The sequence below is a fragment of the Lissotriton helveticus genome, chromosome 9 (genome assembly GCF_964261635.1).
Source record: "Lissotriton helveticus chromosome 9, aLisHel1.1, whole genome shotgun sequence".
Lineage (NCBI taxonomy): Eukaryota > Metazoa > Chordata > Amphibia > Caudata > Salamandridae > Lissotriton > Lissotriton helveticus.
In genome coordinates this window covers 276,667,658-276,683,857 of record NC_136070.1, presented here as the reverse complement: position 1 = coordinate 276,683,857, position 16,200 = coordinate 276,667,658, and the positions used below count along the sequence as shown (strand labels likewise).

Genomic DNA, 16,200 nt, shown 5'->3' with positions numbered 1-16,200 from the left:
AATGGGGGGGGAGGGGATAGGGGGTTTTACTGGAACAGAAACCCACTTTCCTACAATCAGCCGGGTACAGCTTGGTTCCAGTGACAGTGTGCACAGGACCCACTCTGAGCATACCCGTCACACTTAGAGCGAGACATTAAGTATACAAAACAGTGATGGAAGAATGCTTGAATTAATCTCAGCCACTGGTAATCATTCAGGCCGCATCCCATTCCATTGTTGTTTTGCACACCATGCCACCTCAGTTTGGACCCAGCTATATGCATATCAGTCTTGACCTTGCTCCAAAAGGAAGAGTCCAGTCCGAACTGCCAAGTCAGGTCCTCCCTCAACTGGAACACAAGCAACCCTGGACCAGCTTTACCCTAGTTATCGGCTCGTCAGCCGGGTATTGATTGGAATGCGGGTGAAGTGCTTACCAGTGGCTGAGAATAATTCAAGCATTCCAACCATCATTGTTTTGTAAAACCCCTTGAACCTGAAACATATCCTAAGTGAACTACAAGGATATGGAACTAGGCACACTGCAGCTCCAGAGAAACCATTGAGTCCTGATCTTGTAAAATTAGAAGAACTTGACAAAAAGTCAACATATTGAACTTCTTTTCCAAGAACATGTTCAAAAGATATAAAATATGGCTTAGGCCATACACCAGCCCCTTTCTTTGGAATAAGCCATTGTGAATAGAGTCATTACACTCTCTGAGAAAATAGAACCACCTCTATGGCACCTTTTTATAAAAGAGCAGAAATCATATTCATCAAAATGTTTTTGTGAGAGATGAGGAGGTCTCTTCAGAAATGGCAGAGAGTAACCATATTTGTCAATCTGCAAAACCCATTGGTCCGAGGTAATCGGCAGTTTGTGACTAAATGCTCCTACATAAACCTTGATGGATGAACAAACCCCTAACAGGAATCAGAATGGTTTTGCAGCAGGAGGGGTCGAAGAAGAGGAAGAGAATTCTTGACGCTGTTGAACCCTGCCTGATCCGTGTCCCTTGTAGGTTTGAAAAAATCTACTGTGGATTATGAGGCTGCTGTTGTGTCTGCTGTCATCCAAACCAATGACCATAGCATCTGAAGCTTCTTTACTGCCTGTGAAATTTATCAGAGGTGTGTACAGGCCTACAAATCTGGAAGTGGCATAGTTCTCCTTTTAAGTGTGCCTCCGCCTTCTGACGTAAAAGGTGCTGCCATTCAAAGAGCCTGCCAATTAACTAAGCCCAAGCAGGATTTAACAACCCAGTGAATTTCATCAAGGTTTGTCTGCTCAGCACTAGAGAAGAACCCATTGATTAAGTCATAGCATCCACTGTATTCAGTTAGTATGCATCTTGTATCTAGGCACATTCAAACCATCATCTCCTTAAAATGACCTTTGGGTTAAAGAGAAGGCGCAGCTAAAGGCACCAACTCGCATAAGGCACGGGAGACCCTCACCAAAAATAAGTGGTCCTGGAAGACCAAAGGGCCATTGCATCCAATGTTTTAAAGTCCTTGTCTATTGTGTTAGCTGGTTTGGAGTTCATCTTCAATTTACTGGCAGAAGTTATGCACTTAGACTTTCTTGTTTAGCATCTCAGGCGAGACTAAGAGTATCAGCTGGTGCAGTACAGTTTTTTTTTCTGATCTAGAAATTGGTGGAGCAGATTGTGGCTATGAGCAAGGCTCCTTAACTTGTTCAATCTAAGCCTTGTTGAAGAGAAGGATCTTGTCAGATATCGGCTTCTCTGTCATTATCTCGGTAACAGTGAAAATGTTTGTTGCTGTTTAGTCTACTCAATATGCTAGGTCTCTGCTGCCTTTTTGTCCATTGCGGCTTCATGAGCCTATTCAGCTGAACAAGAAGAGACTCTGCCTCTTCTGCAATGTCATGTGAAACAATGGCACAAAGACATGGTCCTTGACAAGGCATCAAATACAGGAGGGGTGACAATCAGTCCTAGACATACATCACCTACAAAACTTACATGGCTTGAAGTCAGAGTATTTCAGGGAGGTGACATGATGTCCACATTTTCAGAGATCATGAAGAATAAAGGTAGAAAAATAGTTATTGAAAATTTGAAATAAGTCAGTGGCTGTTAGACTTGGCCCTTTTTGTATGGTTAGCCCTAAACTTTTTGTTTCTTCCTCCTATTTTTTCCTGACCTGTTGCTGTTGGCTACAGGACTCTGGGCACTTTACAACAGCTGATCAGTGATAAAGTGCATATACTCTTGCTGTAAATTTTTACAATTGGTTCTCCCTGATTGGCATATTTTATTTACTGGTAAGTCTCTAGTAAAGTGCACTGAAGTGTGCCAGGGCCTGTAAATCAAAAGCTACTAGTGGGCCTGTAGCACATATTTTACCACCCACACGAGTAGCTCTGAAAAGGTATCTCAGACCTGCCACTGCAGTGTCTAGCCGCAGTTTGTTAACTGCCATAGTGACCTGGCAAGTACACCCACTTGCCAGGCCCTATCCTTCCCTTTTCTTACATGTAAGGCACCCCTATGGGAGGCCCAAGGTACCTCCTTGAGCAGGGAGCAGTGTAAGTGAAAGATAGTATATGTACTGGTATGTGTGACATTTCCTGATAGTGAAACAGGGGCGGTGGGTGACATTTGAAAGTGGTGGGGCGCAAAGTGATTTGCATACTGCACCGTAGCGAGCGAGCGCAGCGAGCGAGGCTGAACCCCAAAAGGGGGGTTTGGGGGGATAACCCCCCCCAAGAAAATTTTGAAAAAAAAGAAGAAAAATCGTGCATTTCCAAGCAAATTTGAGAAAGCAGGAAGGTTAATAAAGCAATTGTGAAAGTGCAGTTATTACATTAATAGATGGCATAACATAGGTAGCTGCTTATTCAGTATAACCACAGAGCTTCATACATTCCGTCCTATTACAGACTCCGATATTGGCATTAAAAGTACCCTCCAGCTTATCAGCTTCAGCAAGGTTTCCAACAGCATAGCACCCCTTTGCTACACACAGATTACAGGTTCAGCCACATGATGAAAATAGCAACTCATTCAGTGTGATAATTAAGGGAGCAGAGCGCATGGAAAACATAGTGATGGGCCGAGCAAAACACAACAAACAAATTAACTTCTTTCATCTCCTTTATTTCAAACCATTTACAGGGCTCAGGTGTTTTAAGCCTTGTGAAAACAACAAGCTAATTTGTTGAAAGCATACTTAGAAATCTGTATTTATGTATTGTAATTGTAGACTGGATCAAAAAAACGAGGGAAGGGGCTCCACCAAAGCCCCTCTCCCTTAATTATTTACATATAAATTTCATGCAGTCTGACAAGTCTGCCAAAGCTGCAGCAGATGAGCTGGGGCGTTTACTCCTGGTCTGTGTAATGCTGCAGAGCTGCAAACTAAGGCGCTACCAGGTAACCAAGACTCAAGTGCCACCACAGCATCAATCTGTGCAACCATTCAACAACTGGTTCAAATATGTTCTCTCAATGTTTCAAGCTATATTACAAATGTCACCAAAAGATGTTAATATTTTACTTCTGTTCTTGGATTTTCATCACAATAAAATACACTGAACATAATCTTCACATAATGCCATGTACGGCCTCCAGCGTCACCATTTTACCACAGTTATTCATGAAATCAAAAGACTTTTCTAGAATGCAAATATAAGAGAAATGCGGCAGACCTGGAAGAAGTGGTAAAGTACAGAATTAGGAGAGGTGTTCTGTTACTGCGGTCAATACCCAGTAGAAGATAATAAGTGCCCTATATACAGAACTCAAACAAGCCACAGAGCGCGGATTACACAAAGGGAAAAAAACTAAAACTGCTTGGGTGTGGCGGTCCTGGCAGGCATGTAAACCAAAAGAATGGGCAGTGAAGGAAGCACTTTCAAACAATGAGTGGGAAGAAATGTAGGGAGTGCCAGTTGATGTGCCTCTGCAGCTCTACATAAACGTGTGAACATGCCACATCACATGCTCTTCCTCAAAACAAAGTATGACATTACTTCTCTGCATTAAAACCGTGTCAGTAGTATCAATTTTGAAAAGTAAGGACAATATCTGCGTATAAAAAAAAATCATGGATAAATAAACAAGGATTCATAGAAGAAATATGGTAAAATGGAAGAAAAAAAATAAGCTGCCTCTGTTTTACAGCCTGTTCTAGAAGAGTTGGGCTTGTAATATGTAAACTGCTTTCCGATGTATCATATATTAGCACATACTAGAACCGTTTTATAGCTCACATTGAGGCATCTGGTTCAGGCACCATGGAAACACAATCAGTAGTAGCATAGTATCACTGGGATAATAGGAGAGTAGCAATAAGAAGCAGGTGTCACGTTAGAGGTGTGACCATGGAAATGTTGGTAGATCACTGCCCGCTGCTTTTTAAAGCTCCACTTTTTACAAAATTATACAATTTCATTGAGCATTTTCCCTGACCATCACATTGCCAGGCTGTTTATTGCCCCAAGATACTCGCATCTGTTCAGCATTTCCTCTGCCTGCGGAGTCCTTGGGGCATGAGGCATGATGAGCTTTGCTCTACATCGATCATCCTCGAGACATAGAACATGTAGGTCCTTCACAGCAGCCCCAACTAGCAGTAACTTTGGCCAGTGCTTAGTTGTACTATGGTCTCCTACCCACTTGCAGGAACATTATTACATAGTTATTAAAACGTATCTAATGTCTTTCTGGCTCTTTTGTCAGGCTTCTTCGTGCCGCTGACTAATGGAACACAACTACAGGTAGCAGGCTCAAATAGCCATGCCCTAAGCAACCCCAAATGCAGATGGGACCATACTGAAGTGATTGCTTGCCCTTTTACTGAGCCTGCTAAGTATGGACACAGCACAGCTGAATTTCAACATGATGAGCAGAGGCCGTTCCCTATGCTGCTATACAAGGAGATAAGACTCTAAACTTCCACTGTCCAAACTCCCTCTACAGTGCAAAGCATTCAAACAACATCCTAGAAAGAAGTAAAAACACCAAGGATGCGATTACAATTAAAGGCAACCAGCACAAGACACACGCATCAAGCCAGATGGGACTGACGACCATTTCAGCGCACATTTACCTGCGGAAAGACAGATGTCCTGATAAAAATAAACAGATTTTGGAATACCCATTAGAGTTTGGAAGGATTGAAAATTGCACAACGTGTTCCTTCCTGCCCTGCATTGCAGGCTGGGCTGCTCTGTGCGCAGGGCCACAGACATTCTTTGCTGGGGAAGCTGCCGGTCAAACAATGCCCGCGTGCCACTGATTTCATTAACGGAGACAGGCGTGTGTGAGCTCCGAGGGTCGCAAACACACCAAGGGTCAGGGATGCTTACGGCGGGGGTCAACGAGGTGAGGTCGTCAATTACCCTGGAACCACATAGTATTTTATTTTATTTATGCGATTTTATATAGCGCAAACTTTACCCGAAGGTGTCAGAGCGCTTTACATAAGAACCAGTTGAAAAACATAAGGACTTAGGATTACATGCGTTACATAAAGGATACAAACAGAAAAAATTGCAAATGTACAAGATGTAAAGTCACACAAGGAGGAGATACAAATGGATATACTCTAAGAGTCACATAGGAATGGTAGAGAGCACAGCGGTCTACTGCATTTACTAGTGATTAATTCCTGTAGGGAGCTTTTTGCCATTGTGCGGGAGTTTACAACATCTCGCGCTGCACCAACCCAGACCCCCCCCCCTGAGCCTTGGGTCAGGGCGATTGCGGACTTTTTCACCTCCAAGATCCAGCGGATCCAGGACTCCTTTCAGGTGCTGGAGCCTGAGATGCCAGGTCGGGTGGAGAATGCCATTGTTACTCGACCGAATGCAGGTGGGACCTTGGCAGTTTTCCCCTCTATCTCGTTGACCGCTTCATTTGACCTGTTGGCCGGGCTTAAATCAGGCTCCCCTCGGGATGCCTGTCCCGCAAAATTTCTGGCTAGAATGGCAGCTGTCATTAATCCATTCGTGAACCCCCTGCTGAACCGTTCTCTTGCACAGGGTGTGGTCCCCCAGTCCTGGAAGCAGGCTATGATTATTCCCCTGCTGAAAAAGCCTGGCTTGGATGTGGAGGTGCTGGCGAATTATCGACCTATATCGCTTCTGCCGGCTTTTGCGAAGGTCACTGAAAAGCATGTCCATAAGGTGCTTGCCGACTACCTGGAGTCCCACGACCTACTGCACCCCACCCAGTCGGGTTTCCGCACCAATCTTAGCACCGAGACGGCTCTCCTGGAAGTCTCGGAGGCGATAAAGGAGGTGCTGGATTCGGGCGGGAGAGCGATGCTGGTGATGTTAGATCTGTCGGCGGCCTTCGACACCGTCCCTCATGAGGGTCTTCTTGCAAGACTCTCTGAGATGGGTCTCCAAGGGACGGTGCTCCAGTGGTTTCGATCTTTCCTGGCAGGCCGTCGACAAACGGTCTGGGCTTCGGCTTGCTCCGCCGAGATGTTGCCATTGGGTGTCGGAGTTCCTCAGGGCTCTGTCCTGAGCCCAACTTTATTTAACATCTTCATGACCCCTCTGGCGGCACTGGCGGAGTCTTTTGGGGCCCAGATCGTTTCTTACGCCGATGACACCCAGCTCCTCTTCACCTGCGAAAGGGGTGCGGACTTCGATGGAGGTAGGATCCAGGGTTGCCTTGAGGCTGTATTTCTATGGTTCCATCACCACAGCCTCAAGTGCAACTCGGATAAATCCGAGGTCCTCTTTTTCGGGTGCAGTACGGATCCGGACTGGAAAGTGTGGTGGCCTGAGAACATGTTTCCACCAGCATGTTCGTCCCTGGTAGCTAAAAACCTTGGGATCAAGATCGATAATGGCCTCACACTACGCTCACAGGTAATCGGTCTCACTGGGACCTGCTTCGGGTTACTCCGGATGCTACGCAAGTTCCTTCCCTTGCTATCGGAGGAACATAGGAAGATCACGGTGCAGGCGATTATAGGTTCGAGAATTGACTATTCCAACGTCCTGTATCTCGGCCTGCCAGAATACCTGCTTCAACGGCTACAGGTTGTCCAGAATTCGGCAGCACGTGCTATCTTTGGACTATCTCGCCGTGCGAGAGCCTCAGGCCTCTTGGAGGCCCTGCACTGGCTCCCTGTCCGGAAGCGGATAATCTTTAAGACTCTCATTCTGGCACACAAAGCCTTGCACGCCTCCGGAGCAATATATCTTCAGAAAAGGCTGACCTTTTACCGTCCTGCCAGGTCGCTTAGGTCTGAAGCCCTGTCCCTTGCGGTGGTTCCTCGTGTGAAGAGAGCCCGCATCGGTGGCCGCTCTTTCAGACTATTAGCGCCTCAGCTTTGGAATAAACTGCCTTTGCCCCTGCGCAGCATTCCCAATCTGTTGGCCTTTAGGAAAGGACTCAAAACCTGGCTTTTTATCTCTTAGTTCTGGCCCCTAGTTAGGTTTTTTCTTCCTCTCTGGTTTCTTCTTATGTTATCTCCCTGTTGTGTTAGTGTGCAATTCAAAGCGTCGGGACACTCTTCTGAGTAGCCGTACGCTATATAAAACTTTTATAACATAACATAACATAACATACATAGGGAAGGGATAAGACTGGATATACTCTAAGAGTCATGTAGGAATGGTAGATATACAAAGGTCTACTGCATATACTAGTGATTAGAGTTATCTCTATTTACACAGGGAATGGGATACAAACGGATATACTCTAAGAGTCACATAGGAATGGTAGAGAGTACAAAGGTCTACTGCATATACTAGTGATTAGAGTGAAAAGCGTTCGAGTACTGAACACACCTTTTTAACAGGCACAAAATGTCTATTGAACGATCTCACTACACAGAACTGAACTGCTTCCGCCCTCCTGGCACTTAGAAAAAAAAAGAATTCCACACCTTTTCTTTACACAATAGAATACCTCTCACTCCACCACCTAGTTAAACTTTTTATCCACCCACAAACCTGGTTTAACTGGATCAATGTTATTTGCTTTGGAGTCTCTAGGTTCTTCCCAAAGTACACGAATGCCTCATGGTGAAGAAGCACTATATAAAATATGCAAAATACTATACATAAAACATGCAAATTAGAAATGTTTTCACCATATAAATAAATAGCTTGTTTTTGTTTTTTACCAATATGCAAAGGTGAGTGTGTACTGAAGCTTCATTGCCCGAGATTTGTTTTCATGCGTACCAGGTGAAACATCTCTATGCAAATTTGCACGATGAGCCAGCACACCCATTCACCAAAGCCATGTTGTCTGAAAATGTTTACTCCAGGTGCAGGTTGTAATTTTGCTTTTGCATTATAAATACAGTACTAGCAACCGCTAGCACAGACCTGGTGGGAGGTATCAAGCATGGCATAGGCCATGATGACCAAAGTGATGTTTCTCAAATGCAGAAATCTGCTTTAAATGCATTTACTGCCAATGCCTGCCTCAATTTCAAGTTTGTGTGGGTGTGGATCCCACAGCAGTAAAAATAAATGTGGTCCAATAACTTGTTATTTAGAGCAACTGTACTAATAAGCATACATCCCCGCATTTATTACAGATCAACTGTCATATTCAAGCTTATTACCACAATACAGTAACATTGACATGTAACAATTGCTTGACTTAGGGCAATATCTCTCCTACTAGTCAAGAGGTTTCTTCTATGTGATGTGTTTTTAACATAAAGTACACACTTAACCCCTTGCATCATGGTTTTGGTAATATATCTTTTGCAAAAAAAAAAGTACACCTGAAAAATGCAGTAGAATAATCTATCTAATGATACGCACAGAGTGGAACATGCAGTTTTATTACACTGTTGAGGGTTAGGTGGGGAGTCAGGTTCGCCTGTTTTGCCTCTTTTGTGTCATGACCTTTCCCCATAATAATATACCCGTATGCAAATACCTGAAACATTCACTTGAACAATGCTTGGATCCATACATGGACATGGTTTGTGCCAAACAAAAATGCTAAATAAAAGGGGCTGTCGTCTGGGCTCTTCTAAAGGGCACCCTCGGTCTCCACAGATCACTCTTTTGCCATAACCATTAACACATCCCTACTGAGAGCGAACCTTCTCTAGGCGCTATGCGTGTGCAGATAATGCACACGCATCTCCATCAGTTGTTTGGAGCACTGCATTCACCTAATTTGGCCGAGCACAACATGAATGCACTGCTCTCTCCGTCTCACCTCGAGTGGTATATTTTTGAGAGGTCTTTTCGCGGCCGAGAACTCATCACCTCTCAATAACTCCCTTCCTGCTACACATTGTTTATGCCCAGAATGAACATCACCTTGGAGTCACACTGTCGCATGGCACCATTTGTGACTTAATGCATTGTTCATTCTTTAGCTTTTCGATGCGTTGATTTTGCATAGGCGGCACTAGCATACTCCAAAGCGAGAAACCAAATATTAGATCCGTATATGATCTCATGGCTTTGCTCCTGTGCACATGCAACCCGGCTGCAGACACCCTCGAACACTTTATTTTCTGCAAGTATGTTCCTAACCGCCAACAGACCTACGGCCATGGTGACACCTTCCATCCCTTCGAGTATTTTCGCCAACAGAGTTGTGAACACCAAGGCGTGAATGCCACTTGTTAGACTGGGAAACAACTACAAGTTCCAGAATGCACTGGGCTACCAACTAAACAGTGGAGGCTCACTGACGGTGTCCCGAATGTCAAGTGGGGGCTATCCGAATGTAAACATCAAAAGGTATGTGATCATATGATGTTTACGTTCGGATAGCCCCCACTTGACATTCGGGACATTCATATACTGTACCACTACCTGCCTTCCAGGGTCCCAGTTAGTAACCTCCACCAAATAGTTGTGCTCTCCGCTGGGGCCTCTTCTGAGCAGGGCTCCTGGCACAGCTGTGCTTTACTTGGCACACACGAGGTCCAAATGGGAAATCTTAGCCTCTCTTACATGTATATTGACAACTCTCCCCTGAACAGGCAACTATGCACACTAACTTTAACTGTCTCTTCCTGCACTTTCCCTTTCTCGCTGTACATAAACGAACGAAGCACTTAATTCTGCGGTACAATGGACGGCGGGTTCGAGTCGAGCAGCTTACACAACAGGCTGTATGTTATGGCTTTAAAAAGCATTGGTAAAATGCATTCGGTTTTGGCAATACAATATTTTTTACAAGTCGTCCTGAAAAAAAAAACCAATAACGGGAGAAAGGTTCCCAAAGTGTTCTTACCGCGGCGCCGACATCCTCGCAGTGCGTGCGTCAGAGTGACACTGTGTGTGCCACCCCCAAGCGCGGCATCCAATGGGATGCTGCACCGGTGGACAGCAGCGCAAGGATTGGCTAGCGTGGCATATTTGCTGCTCGCCCTGTCGCCCTCTGTAAACCCGGGCTGTGGCAGGCGAACAGCACCCCTGGGTCCCGCTGGGGACCTTATAGTGCGCATGCTTGGGAAAGTTTTCAACTTTCCCAAGCATGCGCACTATAAGTTCCCCAGCGGGACTGCCCACTACGGTCTGCTGCAGCCTGAGTGTCTGTCACTCAAGCTGCAGCAGGCCACACCCCCCTGCACATTCCCGGCGGCTGATTGTTCAGCGCAATGTCTTTTATAATAGATAGGCCGGCAGCCGCGATGCGTCCATGGTGGCTGGTGGGGCTACGCCCCTACGCCCCAATGGACGCACCGCTGCTGTAGTGAAATACTGCCAATTTCGTTTTTCACTATTGAAAGTGTTATGCTCCATATAGGTACCCCAATATAGGATCAGGTAACATCATAACCTTTCACCTATATTCTTCACTACATTATATACAAAACGGTTCTTAGGGACTGGCCTTTTACCTAGATATGACACTGCACACAGAACACGGGGTTTTCCCTGGTAAAGGCCTCATTTATTATGAATGAGGATTCTTGGAAACTCAGCAGATTACCATCTCCTGTATAATATCTATGTATAAAGTTCATTCCCGACGTCATCCTAAGTCCGACAAGTGGCACAGCGAGGTAGAACCCCGGGGAGACCTTTGGGCATATAAACATCACATCTTGCTGAGACAAGGAGAGGAGATCCGGATTTCCCTGCCGTCACACACTGATGTAAGACGAAGAGGTTCCTGCATGCAGATACTCCAGCTTGCAGTGGTCTAACATCCCTTGTGGGGTTTCCAACTCGAGACCAAGACGGGGCCCACAGTCTCGGGTAATGGGGTTGACTTTATCTTAGAGGGATTCTTGGCTTTAACATCTACATACATGCTAGATACACATAGGTACACCTAGTTAAGGTAGCATCATAAGAGTACGCATTTTTATTGTCATGTATTTTATATACTTGCCTGTATTTATGGTTATAGAAAAATGGTAGAAATCTACCATCCTTTTACTTTCTTAGTGCTTCTAATCATTTATATATTATACTGTCTAATGGTTGTTTCTGTGCACCTATTTTACACTAGAATAACGACTGTCCAATAAATACTTATTTAAAAACGTCCCAACTGTTTATGCTGTGTAACCCTCTGAGACTAAGCGAGCATGAGTGACTGAACGAAAAGTAGTACACCATTTCCACGGTCCTGAGGGATCAGGGTTGTCATGTTTGATAGTTGCCAAGAACTATCCTCTCCTTGGTAAGAGGAGTTTCTAGTGGCACTGTGAGCTAACTGGTACAAAGGCCAACATACCCTGTGGGGGAGTCTAGAATCAGTCTGACACCAATCCTACAGTGTATGTTGTCTAATCACGCAGATCCTATGTAGGTTTTATAGGAACAACAAGACAAAAGGCTATCTGCCCCATAGGGTAGAATGGGAAATACTTTGTAACATCTTACAAGTATAACTTCCCATTGGGACAAGATAGAGAAATAAAGTTTAGTCTCTCGGAACTCAGAATTTAATAACACATCTTTAAGAAAGTTGATTTTTAAATTGTATGTTTGAAAATGCTACTTTTAGAAAGTAGGCATTATCTTGTTTAACAATTCCTGTGTGCCTTTGCCTGTTTGTGTATTGACTGTCTGGTTTTGGAGTGACATGGGCTAGGGATGGGCATTCACTGTAGACAGCCACTGGGTGGGGTTGAGGTGTGCCTGTCCCTTCCTGGATGACACAGAGCTGGCCTGAATAGACCTTTGCTGAATTTAGAGCATTGGGAGGAGATTTCCTTGCACCTGAATAGTGCCTGTGTCCCTTGCACAATGCTGGCTCCACCCCCTGTGGTCATACTGCACCAGTGAGGACAGTACTGGTTTGGACTGAGCTCAGAAACCCTTGCACAAAGAGAGCAAATACATTTTGGGGTATAAATATTAAACCTAAAACCCCAGAACTTTAGACTACTTCGGGAATCAAGAGGAACTTTTGCCTGGGAGAAGAGCTGGAGAAACTGGAGGAGGAGTACTGCCCCTTTGCTGTGTGCTGTGTTGGCCTGAGTAGCTGTTTCTGCCAAGGAAAGGACAAGGACTTAGCTGTGTGCTGTGTTTTCCTGGTTGAGGAAGATCTCCCAGGCCTTGAATACAGCTTGCCTCCTGTTCTGAAATCACAGGGATACAAAGACTTCAACCACAGCTCCCCTGAACTTCCTTGCTGGGAGTTCTGACCTGCCAAGAGTTGCCTGTGACTGTGTTAAGCCTCTAGAGGTTGTTCCTGCTTCTGGAAACTGGAAAAGCAATGCAACTACAAGAAAATCAACGCATCACTCTTCTTTCAGCTGTTTTTCTGAAACAGCACCACTGTGTGAGAAGAATCTCCACGCATCGCCGCGCAGCTGCCAAAATGGACGCAACGCCTAATGCCGCCGAAAGAACCGCCGCATCAAGGGATCACGGCTGAAGAAACCAATGCAGTGCCGCTCTACGCCACCGCATCGATCGCTGCTGCATCCCGGATTTCCATGCATCGTATCTGTGCAGCAAGTTCTCTCGACGCATCACTCGGGGACCAGAACCGTCTCTGGATCGACGCATCACTTCAACCTACTGCCCGGATTTGATGCATCACTTCTCCTGCGTGCAGCATAACTGTCGCATCGCCTCCCCATGGTCTCAGGAACTGACACATCTCTTTGTTTTTCAAAGCTTCTCATCTCTGCAGCTGTTTGGCCTTGTGAATTTTGTCGCAACTGCGGGTACTTTGAGAGAAATCATGTATCCATAGTTTTCTATGGACTAAGATTTTTTAAACCTTTTTAAAGTCATATTATTGTTGCATGTAAGTTGGATTTTTGTAATTTTGGTCTTGTTCAGTTTAGATCAATATACTTTATTTTTTTTAACTGGTGTGGTGTCCATATGTGGTGTTATCACTGTATTACTGTGTGTTTTGAGTACAAAAACTTTACACATTGCCTTTGGGATAAGTCTGTCTGCATGTGACAAGCTACCTAGGGGGTGAGCAGGGATTATCTAAAGTGTGTATCCCCCTTACCCTGACTAGAAGCATGGGTCCCTATTTGGACAACGGTACCTACCTCTGCCCCCATTTCTAACAGTGGCCCTGGATCTCTCATTTGTTGGAGGCATGGAGAAAATGAACTGATGTTAAAGGCATACTAAGCACCAAATATGTGCTTCAACACATCGTTTCCAGTGGAGCTATGAGACAACACCTTCAACTGCAGTGATTAAGACTGCAAAAAAATGCTGATCCAGGCCGGTGCCTGGGAAGCGCGAAAAGTAAGGAATCTGTGGGAGGTAATATCTATTAACTTCTTGGCTAACCAATATAACTTTTAATAACAAAATTAGAATAGTTAGATCTAAAGTGCACTTATTAATCAACAGTTTTACATGTGTTGTAATATTTATTAAATTAAAGGAGGTATAACAAAATTGGTAATGCTTTTTTAGCAGTTTGAAAAATAACTTTGTGCTAAATAAAAAGGCACTATGTTTTCTTTGTATAATGATACTCTTTGGGAGAAAAACTTCAGAAGAACCCAAAATTTGTATAATCTTTCCCCACCGGACGTCCAGCAGAAAAATAAAGAAATTCATGATTCTTTCTAGAATCCACAGCAAAGCAAGTGAATTCTGGCAGACTCAGTTCAAAAGCACAGTTTGCCTTCTGTGCTCACTGTGGTCGGTGCTTTGGCACCCAATTGTTAGTGTGCTCATTGCCGGTTTGGTAATCTGAGCATTTGTTTGCCCTCTTTTAGTACTGGTGTCCTTTCTAATTCTCCATTCCCTGGCCCTCTCTATGCTTCTCCACAGTAAATGTTATTTCTGCCATTACCTGATAGAGCCCGTGATCCAGCAGCACAATTTCTGTTCTTTTGGTGTCTGGGCATCTCCGGACCAGCACATTCCCCGGATGAGGATCGCAGTGCACAAACCCATTGACAAAGATCATCTCGCTGTACATCTGGCCCAGGCCACGAGACACCTGAAGGAGGAACATCCAAGATGTTAACTCAATGCTCATTCTAACGGCAGAGACCGCCATCTTTACATGCCTGCAAGGTGAGCAATGAACAACACAGTGCAAGAACCACATCAATACTACTGCAGGTCTTGTCCCAGATAGGAATGCCCAAAATTGAACTTTTCAACCTAGTGCTTATTATTGATGCATCTTTACATCTGCTCCTAAAGAATAATTTCATTAAATCCAGTGAGTTAAACGAGTGTGATTAAATTCAGACCCATAAGCACATACATGCACATATGCAAAATGTTTAATCCCCTCGTTAACAAGTGGGAAGGTTTTTCTCTCTTTTTTTGCTGTTCAGCAAGCCTTTTATTTACAATGCAATAGCCAGCCTGTATGAATTACTGACATTAGTTAGATCTACGGAAAAGGCTCAAATCCCTGGATAGGGTCAAGTACACAAATTTGAGCCCAGGGATATGCAGGGAAAATATGGATTGAATGACCCATGTACAATGATAGACAATGCAAGGCGGTGTGACCATGATTGAAACTGCCCCTAGCACACCCCTAAAAGAGCCCATGTTCTTGGTATGATTTTAGCCAGATAATGACAAGCAATGACAGATCTTAATAAAGTAAAACATGTATTAAATGTATCCTTCTTCACAAGTTAGGTTAGATAATGTAACTTTATACACGTGTAATGTAACTTTATACACGTGTAACACAGCTACATGTACAGACATCTAGTTTCAGAACGTAGACGTGAATGAAAGAGGTACAACTGCAACCACAAAACTCAAGTCCAGCTACTTCATATGTGGTGGTGGTTTAAACATGGGCGGCCACAGTCATGGGCACTTTTTATCATGGCTTGAGTCTAAGATTTTTGGATGTAGCACAGTACATGGGTCCTTCTCAGTCACAACATATAGAAATAAATTGTCAGAATAGCATGTTGGGCACATTGACCGCAATTTACAAGAAAACTAATATCAGCAAAACCAATAGGTCTGGTCAGGGCAAGCTAGTTTGATGGTTATTCCAAGTCTATGCCAACAAAAAGAAAAAGAAAATATTCTACCATCTACACGTAGAGCCAGGTTTCTACTAAAAAAAGACATTATTTAAAAAAGCATTACCTGATGTGGATGTTTTACTTATGTTTTACCTTAAATCCTCTCAGTTGCACCATGCATTTTACTAATATTGTTTGTGAAGAAGTAAAGATTAAACAAGTATGCTTAAGGTACTGTGAAGCATTAAAAGTAAATAGCATGGACCTAGATATGTATTTGTGGGGAAGCAATGATCTGCAAAATAATATTTGTGGAGGTTAAAAGGTCAGGCGACAATTGCTGTGAAACCAGATCAAAAAAAGTCTATGAAGGTTCACGACTGCCCTCCCCCCCACCCCCATCTGTGCTGCTGCCAGAGGAAAAAAACCATGAATTATCTAGTTGTCTAAAACACTTTATCAGCATTCTTGTGTCAAGTGTGTCCCCCTGAAAGTACAAGCAGAGGCAGCTGGATAAATAAACAAAATAATCACAGCTGTGTGGAGGGCAAGCACTTTGTTTCCTGTGCAAGCACACAACTTCTGCCCAATCAAAACATATAATCCTTGCTCCCAACATGTGGGCGGAGCAAAAAACCCTCTCTAATGATGCTCACATAGTTGTCTGACAACAGTCATGCTGTTTAGCCAGACGATAAAAACACGACCTAACTAATCAGCCGTTTTGCAGGCTGCTACAATGTTGTAATGTCACTTTATAACAGCAACAGCTTTATAACACCAACCATAAAAAGGAGAAGGAAATAAATTGCCATCTAACTGAGCACTCGAAGTGCAGGTAAA

General features: G+C 44.1%; 1 protein-coding gene across 2 annotated transcripts in view; it reads right to left on the bottom strand.

Annotated features, from left to right (window-relative positions):
- The window catches only part of ADCK1 (aarF domain containing kinase 1), an 855,153-nt gene that overhangs the window by 112,576 nt on the left and 726,377 nt on the right, over window positions 1-16,200 (bottom strand). For both annotated transcript variants that reach the window (XM_078659980.1, XM_078659979.1), the window contains exon 8: window positions 14,202-14,351. In XM_078659980.1, the coding sequence (XP_078516106.1) occupies window positions 14,202-14,351 (150 nt within the window). The remainder of the gene's footprint in view (window positions 1-14,201; window positions 14,352-16,200) is intronic.